Raw genomic sequence first — 18,340 nt, 5'->3', positions numbered from 1 at the left:
TTGATCAGGAAGGTCACTGTGCTAATTACACATTCAGAAATGCTCAGTAACAGTGAATGAGTAATCAGAATGTGTATGCTGGCAGAAAATCTGTGGTATTTTAATAAAGAAAAACAAGCTTAAGCCTTTCTACGAGGCGTTATTTACAACACAGAGCACAATTATAGGTGGGAGACACTGTGATGGTTTTAGCTTTTGTTTATAAACCTCCAAAAGAGCAGAGAATAGCCAGAAGAAGAAAGGACCAAATCCAGCCATATTACATCCAAGAAGGCTGACTTGAATCAAGGTGGTAAATAACACAAGTGGGTTAACGATTTCTGCCAAATAGATATAGTCTTGGGGAATATATAGAGAGCATACAGGCCTTGAGTAGGGACCTTGTGCTTCTCTTTGCTTTGTTTACTTTTAGAAAACTTTGTTATGCTCACAATTTTCTTATGTGTTGTTTTCAAGATTTCACAAGTGTATTTTCAGCTTGAACTGTCATTATAGCTAAAGTCAAAATATCATATAATCTTTAGAGAATTTCTAAAGAAACTCTTGAGCCCATTAGAATAAGAAAAGCACTGGTTTGCCTGGCTAGATAATTTGCCCACTTACTTCTTCCATTGGAACAAGGCTGTTAAGATATTAGGTAGTGGAGGGCCCTAAAATGGCATTGTGAGGACCCAACTTTCTATCCTTGTCCCTAGAAATAGTAGAATTAAGGCCTACTATCAGTGGGGAGAAGATATACCAAAGAAGAAAATATAGCTGAAAAGTATACTTTTGTATTAGGTTGTTTGAAGTAAAATTTTGCCTACCATATGCCCTACTCAGAATCTAAAATATAGTTTATTTCATGGTTCAAGTTCACTTTTAGATTAATTTATTCATTTATTAATAGAGCATTCAGGATGAGCAAGGCACTGTAGAAATGAGAAAAGTTCAACCTTGGGTTTTGCGATTGCATTAAGGAGAGTAATTATCTCCCAGTTCAGAATGAATTGGCTCTTTTCTTTTTTAATATATTTTATTGATTTTTTACAGAGAGGAAGGGGGAGGGAGAGTTAGAAACATCGATAAGAGAGAAACATCGATCAGCTGCCTCCTGCACATCCCCTACTGGGAATGTGCCTGCAACCAAGGTACCTGCCCTTGACCAGAATCGAACCTGAGACCCTTCAGTCCACAGGCTGATGCTCTATCCACTGAGCCAAACTGGTTAGGGCTGAATTGGCTCTTTTATGTGTCTGTGTCAATTAACTGGCAACATTTTCTGATTACTTGAAGTGCTTTGATACAGTGACACTGGAGCCATACAGAAAGGTGTGCCACCTGACCTCTAGGAGCTTCAAGTCTATATGTAGAAGTAAACAGGACATGACCATTACCTCACTGCTTCTAACTTCCTTCTTCTGGGACCTCCAACAAGTTGACTGACGGAGAAGGCTTTCCAGGAGGATCAGTGAGTTAGTAGCTACAGACCCCTCCTTCCTGGTCAGTGACTGGAAGTAGCCACTCTACCATACTCCCGCCCCCCCACCTCCCTCCAGGATCAGTCTTTAGACCATGGGGACATCAATTGTAACTCTTCACCTGGGAAAAACAGGGTACCTCATTTCTCTTACCTATGTAACAGAGAGCCAGGAAGTCTCAATTGCTTAGAAATTCAAAAGTAGAAACATCAGTTTAAGAATTTACTTCCCAAAATGAAGTAACTATTATGTATTTTACATTTGTTTTTAAAGAGTGAAGTAGTTATTATGTATTATATAGACTCATGTTCATATATATATACATATATATGGGAATTGATGCTCACAAATTATTATTGTTAAAAAACAGTAGCCCCGTTAGATGACAATAATCTGCAAAACAACATTTATTTTTATTTTCTTCTTTAATAAGTTTTTTACTTCTTATTAATGTGAGATTAAAATTATTCATTAGGATTATTATAATTAACAATGTTACTAGTAAATCCTAAGCAAGACACAAATTAATGTCAAAGAATTTTAGAATTAGAGGAGAATTGCATTCACAAAGGAAAGATGGCATTGGATTTCATTTCACTTCTGTGTATTAGATTTATAAAAACATTTATTTTGAAATCATAATTCTTATACATATAATTGTTTCTCATACTGAGGATATAGCATATAAAGTTATCTATTCATTTTCTTCAAGGTTGAATTTCCCCCCTATCACTGAGAAGTATAAACCTACAATGCTCATTGATATTTTCTGAGTTTATTTGCATAACATTCAATGTACGTAAATACTAACTCTTTTATTCTACAGGTTTGTTCTACTTTTAAATTTTTAAAAGAAATTCATCATTGATTTATTGTAATATTAGAAACTGTTAGAAAATGTTATTCCTCTTAAAAGAACTATAAAATTAGGAAATTATTTCTTTCAGGAAGACATTATAAAATATAATATTTATAAGTTTCAGCACTACAGATAAAGTAGCTAACTATAAATGACTATCCTTTACTTCTACCACAGATAGATCTTGCTTTTAAACAAATCTTATGAGAATATGATGTATGAAAATTCTGATATACCTGAAAGAGAAGCTAGAGATGGTTATTTGCTTTATAGAATTATTCATAATAGTTCAGCTATAAAAACTAATTCCCCTGGTGCTTTTAAAGTATAAATGATTTATACACAACTTTTCTGGAACATCCTACCATGCACAGCTATATCTTCATTTTAATATACAGTATATCTCCTTTGGTATAAAAATGGATATAAAAATGTGTTCAACCCTGAGTCGGGAGCATACACTTTCCAGAGTGGAGAATGTTAATGAAACATTGTTAAATTTTCCATATGCTGTTAAAGGCAGGAATTCAGATGCAGCTGTGGCTAACAAAGTCTCAGCAGTCCTTCACCCCATGAAGGACTCTGGGCTACCTTGATTCTTATTTGCTGAGCCTACTCTTCAATATATTTGTGGCTTTATGAGACTCAAATTCAGTTCAGATTGAGCTTTGTCCATCTCTCTGGCTTTCCCAATTTTATTCCAGTGGGCAACACTGTGTGTTGGTGAATCTTGTACCCTCTAGGCCCCCATATGTAGAAGGCAGCTCTAGGATCCTCTTAACACCCATTCTTAAGACACATCAATTCCAGAGAGAGGTGCTGAAATGAGCAGACGGGCCACCTTCTAGAACTTTGGCCTCACCCCTGATGCACAAGTATCAGATATGAGCAGATGAAATTTGCCTTAAACTCTCAATAGCTATTAACTTTTGGAAGTGAAGATCATATTGCTAAATTTAAACATCTTAGTGAAAAAATGCCTCATTCTTACCTCTCATGATCTGATGTTTACTAAATGGAACATAACCATTTAATTCTAGATTGTTATATTCTGTATACATGGTTTGCTTTTAAATGATGAGACTTAATTGAGTAACATTCATAAGTAACATCAGTATAGTGCAGCATTAATTAATACAAAGTCAACTCTTAAAAATAAGCCAAATGCATTTTACATGAGTAATTTTTCATCTGAGGCTACCTAGTAAAGAAATAGGTTCAGGATCAGTCAAATGAGACTGGGAGCAATGGAACTCTGATCAAATTGTCTCATATTCTGGATTATATCCTCACCAACCTTCTCCAGTCAGCCTTTCCTGCAAAGAGGGATTCTATTTTTGGTAATGGGTTTGAAATTGTATGTTAGTTAACTGGAAAGCTCTATAATTTAATCCTTCATCTACTTATTTATCACTGTACGATTCATATTTATCCAGCTATTGAATCTTGTGATATGTCTACTGTTAAGAACTTCAGACTCTTGATAAATTCTGCAAAGTCTAATTTATAAAAGAACCAAATTAATCATTCACTCATTTATTCTCTATCCTACTTAGAAAATAAGGCCTATTTTCATCCTCACAGCCATTTTAAAGGCTGAAGAGGAAAAGAAGAAAAATAAGCCTCAGAGAACAATCAGAAAGGCACCTAAAAGCATAGATATTTATAGTTCAAAGGGAGCTTAGAGACCATTGTAGCACCTGCCACACCCTACCCCACCCTATTACAAATGGTGACACTTGGGCTAAGAAAGATTGAACCATAATCTTGTCCAAGTCGCAAATTTCACTAACCATAAAATTACAATAAATCTACACTACCAACTTTTTTTTTTATATTCTCAAAACACGGAGGGGGCTAAATCAATATGGGGAACTATTATGAGATAGCACAAATCTTCAGCTCTATCTTGGTTTGATGGTAGAGATAGCCTCAAGCACTTTAGCTTGAGGCTGTTACACAGAAAAGCAAACCAGAAACTACAGCTAAGCATCTTCTGTGTTTGGGATCATCATCCCAACAGAATGAGCTGTGCCAAACCTTTAGCTAAAGGAAGAACAGAGAGGATTAGTTTATTGTCAGGGTCTCAGCAACAGTGTGACTGGCCTCTTCTCCAGGGTACGGCGTGAGCATCCTAAGCTTCTTCTGTGTATCTCTTACTGTTCAGATGTGTCTCCATTAAGGGTGCATATCCTTTGCGAAGTCTTCTGTACTGAAGGAAAGCCAGCAAGACAAAAAGACCGACCAAAACCACCAGCATTCCCATAACCACTGGGAGAGTCGTGGACCAACTTGGAGTTTCTTCAACTGAAATCAAAGCAGAAGAAAAAAAGTCTGTGATTGGGATTTTCATCAGCTGAACACTCTTCACAAAGGAAAAAATAAACCAATTTGCCTTTTACATGCATTTTTGTTGATAAAGCAAAACAACACTAGCTAGAATAAAATGTATCTTCTCCTTCCTCACCAACTACTTATCATACCCACAATTGTTTTCTTTCTTAAGGCAGCAGGAAATGTCATTCCATTATTTAAATACAGCTTATTGCATCTTTAAAAATTTCTTACAATAAATACTTATACCAAATAAACCCTCCAAGGAAGTATATATAACTACTTCTGTGAGTTAGAAACTCATTTGTAGAAATGCGTGCTATAATGGTATCTGGTGAACTGCAAAATATGCAACCCTCAGGTGGAGAATTCCTGCCATTGTCTCTACCTTCTTTATGGGATGATAAATGATCAAGACAGATCAGATGGGTTATTGTAACAGGAGACATTCAATAGCAGGAACAGATAAAATTGGTACCCATTTAGATAGTTGTGAATAAAATCTGAATCTACTACATGAGAAATCTGATCCTCTACTCAAATGTATTTTATAATCACTCTTCCACAAAATTAATGGATATTATTTCGAGTATATTTATACCTTCTTGTCTTTTTTTTTTTTTAAGTATCTTAGCCTGGACGGCTGTTCTTAAATTCAGTTTCTCTACAATAGGTTCTTGTTCTATATCCTACACTTATCTAAATGTAGATTCTCCTTCTTGTTCTTTTCTTTCAACCCCACAGAGGGCTCCGACCCATCCTGATGGGATTCCCCCAAAAGGATTTTAATTTGTCTCCTTTTGCTCTAATCGAGCAGCATCTTTTGCCAATCTCAGTTTCTTAAAACAGAGATTTTGAGTCTGCATTTCTTTGTTCAGGAACCAAAAATGATTGTCTTTTGTTATTGTCCAAACTGCCCTGCCTCGCTTTTTTAAAAATTAATATTATTTTTTAATTACGGTAAAATACACATAACATCTATTTCACCCCCTTAACCATGTTTATGTATATAGTTCTGTGACATTAAGTACATTCACACTGTTGTACAATTACCACCACCATCCATCCACAGAACTTTTTTCATCTTGTAGAACAGAAATGGTAACCCACCCATCTCCCTACCCCCCAGCCCAGATCCTGGTGACCACCATTCTACTTTCTATCTCTATGAATTTAGCTATTCTTGATATCTCGAAGAAGTGGAATCATACAGTTTTGGGCCTTTTGTGACTGCTTTATTTAACTTGGCATACTGTCTTCAAGATTCATTCTTGTTGTACCACATGACAGGATTTTCTTTCTTTTTAAGGTTGAATAATACTCCATTGTATGCATATGCCACCTCTATTTATCCATTCATCCATCAGTGAATACTTGGGTTGCCTTCACCTTATGTCTACTGTGAATAAAGTTGCTATGAACAGAGTTGTACAAACATCCGTTTGATTACTTGCTTTCAATTCATTGGGATATATATCCAGAACCTGATTTGCTGGCTCATATGGTAATTCTATGTTTAATTTTTTTTAGGAACTTCCATATTGTTTTTCCACAGAGGCTATGCCATTTTACATTTTGACCATCAGTGCACAAGACTTCCAATTTCTCCACATCTTCATCAACACTTGTTATGTTCTGCTTTTTTTGTTAATAGCCATCCTAATAGGTAGAAAATGGTACCTAATTGTGGTTTCTGCCTAGTTTTTAAAGTCCTACATAATCAGGTCCTTCTCACAGATCTAACTTTGTTTTGTTTTTTTAACTATTCAATGCCTATTATTTTCTTTTTTAAATTGAATTTATTGGGGTGACATTGGTTAATAAAATTATATAGGTTGGAGGTGTACATCACATATCCAACTTGAATTCACAATAACCTTCTACCGAAGCCTTATACTACAACCAGGATTTCTTCTCACAGTCCTCTATGTGGACTACCTGTGCCTTTCACAGTCCTGTGCCCTGCCCTTCTTCAATCTAAAATGTTGTCTTCTTTCCTCCTCGGCTACCTAAGATCTACCATCTCTTCGAATCTAGCTCAAAACCTACCTCCTTTCCCAAATCCCTCACTCTCTTCTCTGACTTCTGGTTATAGTTATGTTACCGCAACTGTAAACTTATTTGTCAGACCAGTAAATGAGCATGAGTTTGTGTCTTCTAGTGAGTCAATGCTTTCGGGGCATATTTAGACTCTCAGTCTATACCTCTTAACTGGCTGATTTCAGAGCAGGAAACATGGTCAAAATGCACATTGCAAACTTTTTGGTTATTTTATGTCCCAGAGAAAAGGAAAAGAAGTTTCAGTTGCCCACAGAAATGAAATTTCAAATCAGTAAGGAGAAGGAGCAGCAGTAGATGCAAATTAGAAGGAAAAGCAGGGGACAGATTCTGGGGCCTGAAAGACTCTGAAGTCAGAGACAAATGTGAGCTCAAAAACGGTTCTAATTACTTTGTAGGTGGAGACTTAGTGAAGATGAGAAAGACACGAATGGGAAAAGCTACTGGCAGAGGGGATGTGTGTTTTTTTACTTCTTGACAAATTAAGATATTTGTTATTATTTTAGCTTTCTTTCTCAACCTGTTCTAAGATTGTTTTTAATGAGGTATAATTGACATACAGCACATTATTAGTTTTAGGTGTAGAACATAATGATTTAATATTTGTATATATTGCAAACTAAGATCCTTTAAATGGCACACAGAGCTATACTGGGGCCTAGGCAAAATAAAAATAAATAAATAAATAAATAAATAAATAAATAAACAAACAAATAAATAAAGTGCCCCTATATGAACTTACCAAAATATCCTTCTATATTTTGAACCAAGTAGGAAAAGCAAATAAAAAATCAACAATCTAAAAACATGTCTTAAAAAAAAACATTAATTTATAAAATATACACATGAAGTCCCATGTAACCCAGTCTGTTAGCAGACGATGGTCAGCTTCACAAACCCCACCCAGCAGGGGTGGTATGGGATAATTGGAAAAAATGGTCCAGTTACAAAATACTTCAGGAATATAAAACAAACAACAGCCTGTCTTTATTTAAAATTTTGATAGTGAACTCATCAAAACATTTTTTGCATTAATTGTTTTAAAATATTGCATGATATTATTACATATCTAGATTACTAACATGTTTGGCCTCACCTGAAACTTTGTGGTCCAAACAAGTGCTGCTCTTGCCTCACTCTAAACCCAGCCTTGCTTTCCAGTAATGATCTCCTGGGAGTCCCTCTCCACAAGAGGCTAGTGAATTTTGACTTTACTAATTAGACAGTTCAAACCATGGCCAGCTTTCGATTAACTCAGACAAAATTGTCAAATCAAGTGTAGGAGTAGATATTTCCTCTGTGGAATAAGGTTTGTTCACAACTTTCAGTTTTCTAAAATAACAGTCATCCAACCTGTCCCTTTTCTGATGTTTAATTAGTAGTTCAAAGGCTAATTTTACTAAATATCTGTATCCTAGAAAATTGCCAATAAAGTCAATTTGCTTCAATTTAAGGTCTTGGTTTACATTTTTTATAAAAAGAAAGAAAGCTCCTTTAAAAGATGAATCACCCATTTAGAAGTTGTATTAGTTACCTGGCAGATCAATGGCATAGCTGTAGCCAAGCTGGTCTGCGGTTAAAAAGCATTCCTGATTAGTCACCGAAGGGAAGAAAGGAACCATGTTGTACATCCGATTGTGACCAATGGGTGCCAGCTCCTGAGGCCAGGCATCTGCGGAAGGATTGAATCTTCTCATCCACTCATCAAAAATGGCATCAGTAAAGGCATGGAGGACCTGCAAGACATTGAACATGACCTTTAACGTTTATCAGACTATTTCAGTTAGATCAACCTGGTTGGAGCTTTCTCTATTATGGAACGTGGGTCTTCTTGACATGAGCAACTCTGTATACCCAACCTAATATCAGTCACATGCTACTGGCATTTTCAGTTAAGTTTTCAAGAATGTATAACGTAGCTCTCCAACCAGGATTACAAACCCCTTTGTCAAGTGAACAAACCCCTTTGTCAAGTGAACAGATGAAGGTTCTGTTGCAGATTTAACACTGGTTTGGGAACATTTGAGGCCTTCAACAAGTGTAGGTTAATGATTAGTTCAGAAAAAGGGCAAGGATGTTGAGATACATAGGCTAGTCCAGTGGTCGGCAAACTGCGGCTCGCGAGCCACATGCGGCTCTTTGGCCCCTTGAGTGTGGCTCTTCCACAAAATACCACGTGCGGGCACGCACATACAGTGAGATTGAAACTTCGTGGCCCATGCGCAGAAGTCGGTTTTCGGCTCTCAAAAGAAATTTCAATCGTTGTACTGTTGATATTTGGCTCTGTTGACTAATGAGTTTGCCGACCACTGGCCTAGTAAAATTTCAGGTGCTTTTGCTTTAACAGGAGAGATAGAAGAGGTTGCACTTACCAGTATTATAATACAAATGGACAGTTAAAATATATCTAAAATGGGTTTTCAAATTTTTCTCACCAGGAGTACCCTTCTGTGTACTCACTTGAGAACCCTCTCATTGGAATTTTGAGTATTATGCCAGCAAAAGAAAGTCTAAAAATGTTGTAATGTGCATAGTGCTTATTTTAATTTCCTCAAGGAAGCTGTTAAAGTTCTTAAATGCAGAAATTATTACATGTTTTAAAACAGTCACAGCAAAATTTCCACATGTAGAGCCCTGATTTCACAACAGAATATAAATGTGAGTTCAGCTTAGGCTTTATGCCTGGTCGTTAGAGGTCCTCTTTCATTTCTAGACTGTAAGTTCAAGGAGCTCAGAGACACTGTCTGCTTTTCTTTCCATTGTGTCCCCAGTGCCTGTCACCCCAGGGCTTGTCACATGGGAGAGGAAGGTACTTATTTCAATAAATACTCAATAATAAATGTATTCATCCATTCACCATTGTTACTTCTATCCCAAATATAGCACTGGTCAAATTATACTATAATGTTATTTATTTATCTATTTCCCCTAACAAGACCCCTATCTCCTAAATGTCAGAGGTAAGGTCTCTTTGCCTTTGAAGCTTCAAGCTTAGCATGCAACCTGGACAAAATTGATGCTGAAGAAGTATTTGTTGGCTGACAGTGTCGTGCAAAGTAGTTATATTTTCTGTACAATCAACCCAAACAGGCACCTTTCTAGCTGGTCTGCAAAGTCATTCCTTCCGTTTTCTGGCATCAGAATCTCTCAGGCACGAAGGAACTCAATGGTCCCTGTCCAGGCACATCTTCCCTGCTTGCCCACAGTCAGAATTCTTTGCTCTTTGCACTTCTTAAACCGCTTTAAATGCATTGCCCTTCTGGCTTGTATTACTACTGTCTATTCATTAGGTAACATTTTCATTTACCCGAGGTTCCTTGCGGTTTAGTTGCCCCGGGTCAGGTAACAATGGAGGCTTTCTACATTGTCTCAAGTAGTTGCATTCGGGATAGTAACAGAAATCAAGTTATTTACTGAAGGGAATTTGTTGTCATGAGTAAATTTTTAAAGTTTATGGCAGAGACAATCATCTTAAAAACCAAAATATCAAATTATAAGGCCTGGGATTTTAGAGAGATAAAGGATTTTTTAATTCCAAAGTCTTGGCTTTGAGTAACAAAATTTAAATCCCAAAAGAATAAAGGCATCCCTAGCTGATTTGGCTCAGTAGATAGAGCGTCAGCCTGCGGACTGAAGGGCCCTCCCTTCGATTCTAGTCAAGGGCACATGCCTGCGTTGCATGCTTGATCCCCAGTAGGGGGCGTGCTGGAGGCAGCCAATCGATTCTCATCATTGATACTTTTTTGGTTTTTTTTGTTGTTTTTTATTATTTTTGTTTTGTTTTTCTTCTTTTGTCTCATCATTGATATTTCTATCTCTCCCTCTCCCTTCCTTTCTGAAATCAATAAAAAAAGAATAAAGAATAAAGGCGTAGTTTATTGCAAAAAGCAACAACTTTGGAAAAATACTTGATAATGCAAGTGATCGATGTTTCTCACAAGTAGTGTTCAAAAAGAGTCATCTTTGAGAAGGGTCATCATCCCTGGGAAAGGAGCTAAGCATTTGTCGTTGGTGTATGTCCCTGAAAAAGGTGCCACATGCCCTTTGTCATGGGAAGTCCAGAGAAGGTTAGGCATTTCCCAGAGAGGGAGGGTGTGGCCTGGGGAGACTGGCTGCCTCAAATGCAAGTTTTGCCTCAAGTATGGAGCCCAAGCTCTACAGTGGGACTGTCTAAGGGTGGCAAGCACTGTTGGTTGCTTACTCAATGTCCATTCCCCTCTTTCTCCTTAGTGAACTTTCTTTGCATTTTGAGTGAAGGACTATGCCAAACTATCCATGAGATTTAAGTAGAAGACATTGGATGGGACTTCTAGGGGAGCTCTTTAAAGGTGATTGTTTCACTCTCAAAGTGCCCCTTTCTCTCTCTCTATTTCTTCTTGCTGCCTCTTGGAATGTGGCTGCAGCAGCCTTCAAACAAAGAAGAGCCAACCAGCAAAGTTAAGAAGCCACTCACCAAGGACCGAAAAGACAGAAAGTGTCCGTGATGACTGGACTGCCTGCCCCTGGAACTCTTCCACATAAAGAAAAAGATAAACTTCTTTTTGGTTTAGGTTTCTGTAATTTGGTTTCCTGTTCTAAGCAGTTGAGACAAATCCTAAGTGATACATGGGAAAAGTATCTAGGGCTGTATCAGAATGTATTTTCCAAAGAAGTCCACACAATATTTCTTGAGCTGTAAGATACTGTCTGAATTGAAGTCAGAAATCAAATTGTGATTAGAAAAAAAGACAAGAGACTCTCGGGACATAGAAAGCTCCAGATTTAGTGCTGCAAGAGGCAAATAACTTTTGGAAAGCACCAGAATTCGCCCAGTGCAAAGTGTAAATAATAAAGGAGGGGACAAGGCTCTTAAAGCAATTCACAATGTGAAGAGATAAAAGAACAAGAAAAAGTAATAGGGAGAGATTATAGGTCTCAGAAGGGCTATAAAACATTATACAATAAATGCTCTGGTAGGAACTCTATACAGAGAACCCAATTTATGCAGTTTAAAGGGGTAGTGTGTGCCAAGAAAATGCAAAGAATGCAATAAGCAAAATCCTGGAAGCAATAACATATCCATAGGCTAGAAAGAGAAGTAATGCAACCTGTAGAATAGCTACAGGAAGGGAAAAAAAACCACCAAATTTTAACGTGGAGGCATTATTGAAGAAAACGTGATTGCATGGGCTTTTAATGTTTAAAAATTTTTAAATGTAACCCTTGCAGAAGAAATCAATTAATCAACAAATATTGTACTTACAGGCATAAAGAAACTTAACAAATTACAGATAAAAACATGCATATCTTCAAGATCAGTGGGGGATGAAATTACTATCAAACTTAACCTTAACTAAGATGGTAGCAAGTTCAGAACCTTGCCACGCGGGTGACATAACAAGAGTATTTGCATCTGGAGGAACAGTACCGTAAGAACCAGGGGCTGGCTGCAAAGACATCTGTACGTTAGCAAAGACCAGCACACAGTGTTCAGCATTTAGATTCACGTGTGCTATCCAGAGACGACATTCGATTCAGACTGGCTCTTACTGTAGTAACATGCCAATGCTCTGGCCCTCTGAGAATTTACATGTGAGTGCTTAAGTCCCAAGAGAGACCACAGTTCCATATGGGAAATTCCAATTTAGAACTTAAGGTAGATGGCATAATGAAAACATTGGGTCCGAATTTCTACATTCCTAATGGTAATTCCTAAAAAAACATATTTAATCATGCTTGTTATTTTATAGTAATATTTATTCATTCTTGCCTTGTTCTACCAAGGATTTGAAGCAGTATATAATCGGGATGTTGCGTTTGCATTTTCCTGAATAAGCCATATGCAATAGGCATGGGATAGTTAAATCATACCTAAGCTTCTACTTCCCTCTGCCACGGGGAGATGTGTACTCCACACACAGTGGACTTGGAAAGAGACAGGAAACCATAATAATAAAAAATTTGAATAATAGTCTTCTAGGCAGTGCACAGCCAAAATGATGTATTTCCCATTTTACTAGACAGTAGGTCCTCAAAAATGTTGTTTTATTCATCATTTTGTTATAACATTGATAAAAAGGAAAAAATAAAAACAAAACAAAATGATTCCCAGCCAGGGCCACTGTCTGTGTGCAGTTTGCACGTTCTCCCCGTGTCTGCATGGGGTTTTATTGAGGAACTTCAGTTTCCTCCCACATCCCAAAAATGTGCCTGGTAGGTGAAGTGGGGTGTCTACGTTGTGCCCGTCTGAGAGAGTGTGGGCCTGTGCGTGAGTGTGCCCTGTGATGGAAGGGCGTCCTGTCCAGGGTAGGCACTTGCCCTGTGCCCTGCGCTGCTGGGATAGGCCCCACCCACCTGAGACCCTGAACTGGAACAAGCAAGTTGGAGAATAATTATCTTAACTTCGTTTTACTCATCTTTCTCAAATGTATGAATAGCTCACATTTATTTCAATATTTAATGTAAGGCGTGTTGGGGGTCTTTATTTAGAAATTTGGTGATGTTTTTATGACCAGAAATATGCCATAGGAACTGAACTCTTGTTTCTATCCGTTAGCCTACATTAAAATTGGTTTTATTACAATGTCATTTCACTTAAAGTCACACTTTCTAAGAACCCATTGATGACATTAAGTGAGGACGTACTGTAATTTTCTTTCTATCCTTCCCTATACACCCTTTCAGATAGAGCATCCTGAGCAGACAGAATAGGAGGTGTTTTTCAGGCATTTGGAGGAGTTATATACTTAGGGAAAGCACACTTTCTGTATAGATTTGTTTAATAACATCGCATTCAAAATACACATATCCTATATAATAAAGATGTAATATGCAAATGGTCGTTATGCCATGAAGCGTAACGACCGACCACGTAACGACTGAGTCATGGATCAGCAGGAGGGTGGGGCAGCGAGCTACAAGCAGGTGGTGGAGAGCTACAGGAGGGGGCAGGGCAGCAAGCCATGGGGAGGTGGGGCGGCAGGAGGGAGCTACAGGAGGGTGGCAGCGAGCTACTGGTGCACGGATTCGTGCACAGGGCTACTAGTGTATATATAAAATATATACAAGATATAATAGCAGCATACTAAAAGAAATATCAACAGCATTAAAATTCAGTTGCTAAATCCTGCAGGAAGGAAGCTTGTAGTTTAAGGGTTAAACTTTAAACCGGTGTAAACAGGACTACCAGAAGGTTCTGCTATTAGTATGTCAACTTTAAAAAGCAGTGACCAACACAGCTGGCATGGCTCAGTGGTTGAGCGTCAACCTACAAACCAGGAGTCACAGTTCAATTCCCGGTCAGAGGCATGCAGGAGGCAGCTAATCAATGATTCTCTCTCATTATTGATGTTTCTATATCTCTCTTCCTCTCCCTTTCTCTCTGAAGTCAATAAAAATACATGTTTTAATAAGTGACCAGTTCAGCATTCCTCATAACCAGACAATACAGGTTGAAGAAAGAGCCAAGGTGATGTTAGAAGAGATTCTAGATAACTGAGACACTCCCAGGCCATTCATGGCTAAGGAATCACCAAAGTTCTAGGAGAGAGTAACTCAAAAATCAATGCTAGACCATCTTAGGTTTGTATATAAATTATTGTTTGCCATTAGACTACTCAATTTCAACAATAATGCAGTGTATATAGTTCATCTCTTTGTACAGGTTTAGTTTTTCTCAATAGAGTATGGATTTATCCTTATAAAGTCTAAATTTGAAGAGTATCCCTTCAACTCCATCTAGCCATTTAGCACCTGCCAAGTTAAAAAAAAAAGTATTCCCCAAACTGAGCCTATAGAAATCCTGCCACCCTGGGAAGCCTGCCCAAGCAGGTGGCCAACCACCCTCTCTGGCACCTCAGCTCTTACAAAACTCATTAAGATGTTATACCACTTATGAATATGTGTATAAAATACATATATTAAATAAACAAATGTGGCATTTTAAAAATGTGAATGCTTACTCATCATAAAACCAATGCCCTATCAAGCAAAATTATTCAAACCCGTCCTTTACCAGTTAGTGTTAATTCCTATTAACCTGATCTAACAAGACTACATTTCCTCAGCTATAATGAAAGCAATTATGAAGGGATCAAATTTAGAATTGTCTAAAATGATAAAAGGCAAAATTATAGCTAGAAACACGACATGGGGAAAGGTTCAAGTACGAAACTTTTCTTGTGTTCTCTGCATGGCCACTTACTGGTTCATATGACCTTATACTCAAGTCTTAGCCCCTCTGAACTTTCTTTTCCCCACATGTTCACATTTTTGTGAAGTTAAAAGATTATGTTTGCATAACATCTTGTATAGAGACACATTAATAGATACTCAATAGCATAATATTGTCCTAACAAAAATTTATTAAGCATCTTACTAAATGCCAGGCACTGTTCTGGAGGTTAGAAATGGTGTCAATGATCACATTAGCTCCTCATAAGCTAGTGAAAGCTGAAAAACACATTTTATATGAACAGTGTTAGGTTTTCATGAAAAGTAAGATATCAAAAGCACATGTTGTAATTTGTTACTAATTTACATAGAGATCTCTTTTACTAGTTCTCTTATGAAACGAGGTTGTTGTTTTTTCTCTTCCCAGAAGTCATTATCCTAACAAACAGACAGCTCATGGAAATACAAATGATTCTTTAAATATATTTTAAAAGGTGCTGAACATCATTTATAAGAAGAGAAAGAAAAAATAAACTTACTGAAGTACCATTTTCACTTATCAGATTGGCAAAGATTACAAAATATAATAACACACTGTACTAATGAGAGAGAGCAGAAAATCTGTCACTCTGCTGCATAGCTGGTAGAGGGAAAATCAGTTAACCTTCTAAAAGGCAATTTGGCAGTATCTATAAAAATTTCAAAGACATTTATTTAATTTTTTGACCCAGCGATTCTAGTCTCTCAACTTACCCTACATACTCACTTATTGCAGCATTGTTTGTAAAGCAAAAGATTATAAATCATCCAAATGCCCATCAATAGGAGACTGATTAAAAATTTCAGGGTAAATCCATTCTATAGAATACCATACATCCTTAAAAAAAATGAAAAGAAATAAGAAAACCTGATATGGAGTAAAAAAAACTGGTATGGAGTGATTTAGAATAGGAAAATATAAATGAAGTCACAGAAGTGTCTATGGTATGCTACATTTAAGTAAAAAAGTAGTAAGAAATCTATAAACATATGTGTCCATATTAATAAAAGAATAAATCAAATCAGGGAGAACAGGAGAAATGATCTTGGATAGCAGGGAGATACTTGTGGATAGTTTCTTCAAAGTGTGCCTTTACATTGCAACCACTTATGTGCATTATCTATTTTTAAATTTTAAAAAAGTTTAGAAAACTATATAATAACCTAAAATGTGTGCATTATAATTGCAAACATAAAAGAATATAAAAGAAAATAAGTAGAAAAGTTGAGAGGGAATTATGGACATTTTAAATATTTCTTCAACTGTGAATCATTAAAAATCATGAAACCATTAAAAATTTTAATTGACATAAAAAAATCTTGTTACTCAAAGTACTAGTCTAATTATGACTTTTTAAAGAAAGAGAAATAAAATAGATCTATTTTTATAAGTGCTTCACTCTTGGGGAGAGAAAAGCATTGTCCTATGTACTCCTTTTTTAAAATTGCAACTGGAATCATATTGACTCAGAGATATTTTATACTTGTTATTTTTACTAATTATTAATATTACTAATTTTACTTGAAATATCAGGGGTATATCACTTTGTAAAATATATGATTGTCTACCTACTATGCTGTACACCTGAAACTAATATAAAATAATATTGAATGTCAGCTGCAATTGAAAAATTAAATTTAAAGAAAGAATATGTATGTTTTTTTGTTTTGTTTTTTATTTTGCCATTGTTTTTTTTTTAATTTATTTATTAAGGTATTACATATGTGTCCTTCCCCCCACCCATTAGCCCCCCACTCATGCCCTCACCCCCCTGTCGTCTGTGTCCATTGGTTAAGCTTACATGCATGCATACAAGTCCTTTGGTTGATCTCTCCCCCTTACCCCCACCCTCCCCTACCTTGCCTCTGAGGTTTGACGGTCTGATCAATGCTTCTCTGTCTCTGGATCTGTTTTTGTTCATCAGTTTATGTTGTTCATTATATTCCATAAATGAGTAAGATCATGTGATATTTATCTTTCTCTGACTGGCTTATTTCACTTAGCATAATGCTCTCCAGTTCCATCCATGCTGTTGCAAATGGTAAGAATTCCTTCTTTTTTACTGCAGCGTAGTATTCCATTGTGTAGATGTACTACAGTTTTTTAATCCACTCCTCTGCTGATGGGCACTTAGGCTGTTTCCAAATCTTAGCTATGGTGAATTGTGCTGCTATGAACATAAGGGTGCATATATCCTTTCTGATTCGTGTTTCTAGTTTCTTGGGATATATTCCTAGAAGTGGGATCACTGGGTCAAATGGGAGTTCCATTTTTAGTTTTTTGAGGAAACTCCATACTGTTCTCCACAGTGGCTGCACCAGTCAGAATATGTAGGTTTTAATAAAAACTTATTTAGGAATATATAGTATAGATAAATAGAAGTATAGCTATATAACAAAGAAGGTAGGCAGCAGAAATGCATGGTGTAAGCTGATGGCTGAGGTGATAGCCAAAATAATGGAGTGAAATACCAAGTTAGAACAAGGCAGACATCTTACAGAAGAGCAAAGATGGCTGGGGAGACCTAACAGGTAAGCTCTCCCTCACCCCCCTTATTAGAGGTTGGGACCAATAGTCCACATCTGTGACACCCTCTTCGTTTATTGCTACCACACAGATAGGAGAAACATTTTTTAGAAAGAAGGAACAGCTCCACCAATTGCTCCCATCTCGGGATTTCTTACAGCTCTCTCTTACCATGCTGTTATCTATCTGGGAGTCCAGAACACTCCCTCAGCCTTCACACCACCAGGCAAGCTGAGAGTCGTGGCAGCTATACCTTTACCCTCCCTCTTCGAATCTCCTTTTTTTTTTTTTTGTACTCTGGATGGAGTAATCATCATCTTTGAAATACCTCTGACTTTGTCTTGTCAGTAAATCGCCTTAAGGCACAACTGTCTGCTAAGGAGAACGAGAAGAATCTTAATTAAGGTTTGGAAATTCAAATGCAATACACAGTTTTCTAATTCTGTCCCACCAACTACTATAAAACACATTGATATTTCTGAGATATTCATGTTGCACTTGACAGTTTCTATACTGCCTTCATAATACCCTAATTTATTATGAGTTGCTTTAAGGAACACAACACTTTTACCCAACACCAGACAGAGGCTCTACATAGTTCAGTGAAGCTCCCACACTGCACAAGGCAGGACTGAGTGAAACTGATTTGATTTGTAATCCTGTGCACTTTTGATTTAGTCATGTGGCCTCCCAGGAGTCCAGAAAAATAAACTGCTATACACTGATGGCTTCAGGATGCACTTTGCTATGGACAATGACCCCACCCTCCCCCAAATCTCCAATGTGACTATATTTGGAGATGGGGTCCATAGAGCAGTAATTAAAGTTAAATGAGGTCATAAAGGTGAGACTCTAAGATGATAGGATTAGTGTTCTTCTAAGTTTTAGAGGACCCACCAGGAGACCACTCCC

The 18,340-nt window shown here is 37.1% G+C and overlaps 1 protein-coding gene across 2 annotated transcripts in view; it reads right to left on the bottom strand.

Moving 5' to 3' along the window:
* Positions 1-4,453: 4,453 nt before the first annotated feature.
* Positions 4,454-18,340, bottom strand: part of DCT (dopachrome tautomerase) — a gene marked incomplete at both ends in the record, with an annotated part of 28,704 nt that continues 14,817 nt past the window's right edge. Inside the window, 2 exons of one of the 2 annotated variants that reach the window (XM_079778800.1) lie at positions 4,454-4,626; positions 8,246-8,447. In XM_079778800.1, coding sequence (XP_079634926.1) covers positions 4,454-4,626; positions 8,246-8,447 — 375 coding nt within the window. Of the gene's footprint in view, positions 4,654-8,245; positions 8,448-18,340 lie in introns of both variants that reach the window. The other variant, XM_079778801.1, reaches the window with a different exon arrangement.

The sequence above is a fragment of the Cnephaeus nilssonii genome (assembly GCF_951640355.1).
Source record: "Cnephaeus nilssonii genome assembly, chromosome: 8".
Classification (NCBI taxonomy): domain Eukaryota; kingdom Metazoa; phylum Chordata; class Mammalia; order Chiroptera; family Vespertilionidae; genus Cnephaeus; species Cnephaeus nilssonii.
Note: the sequence above shows the minus strand (reverse complement) of the source record. Positions and strands in the feature narration are given on the sequence as shown.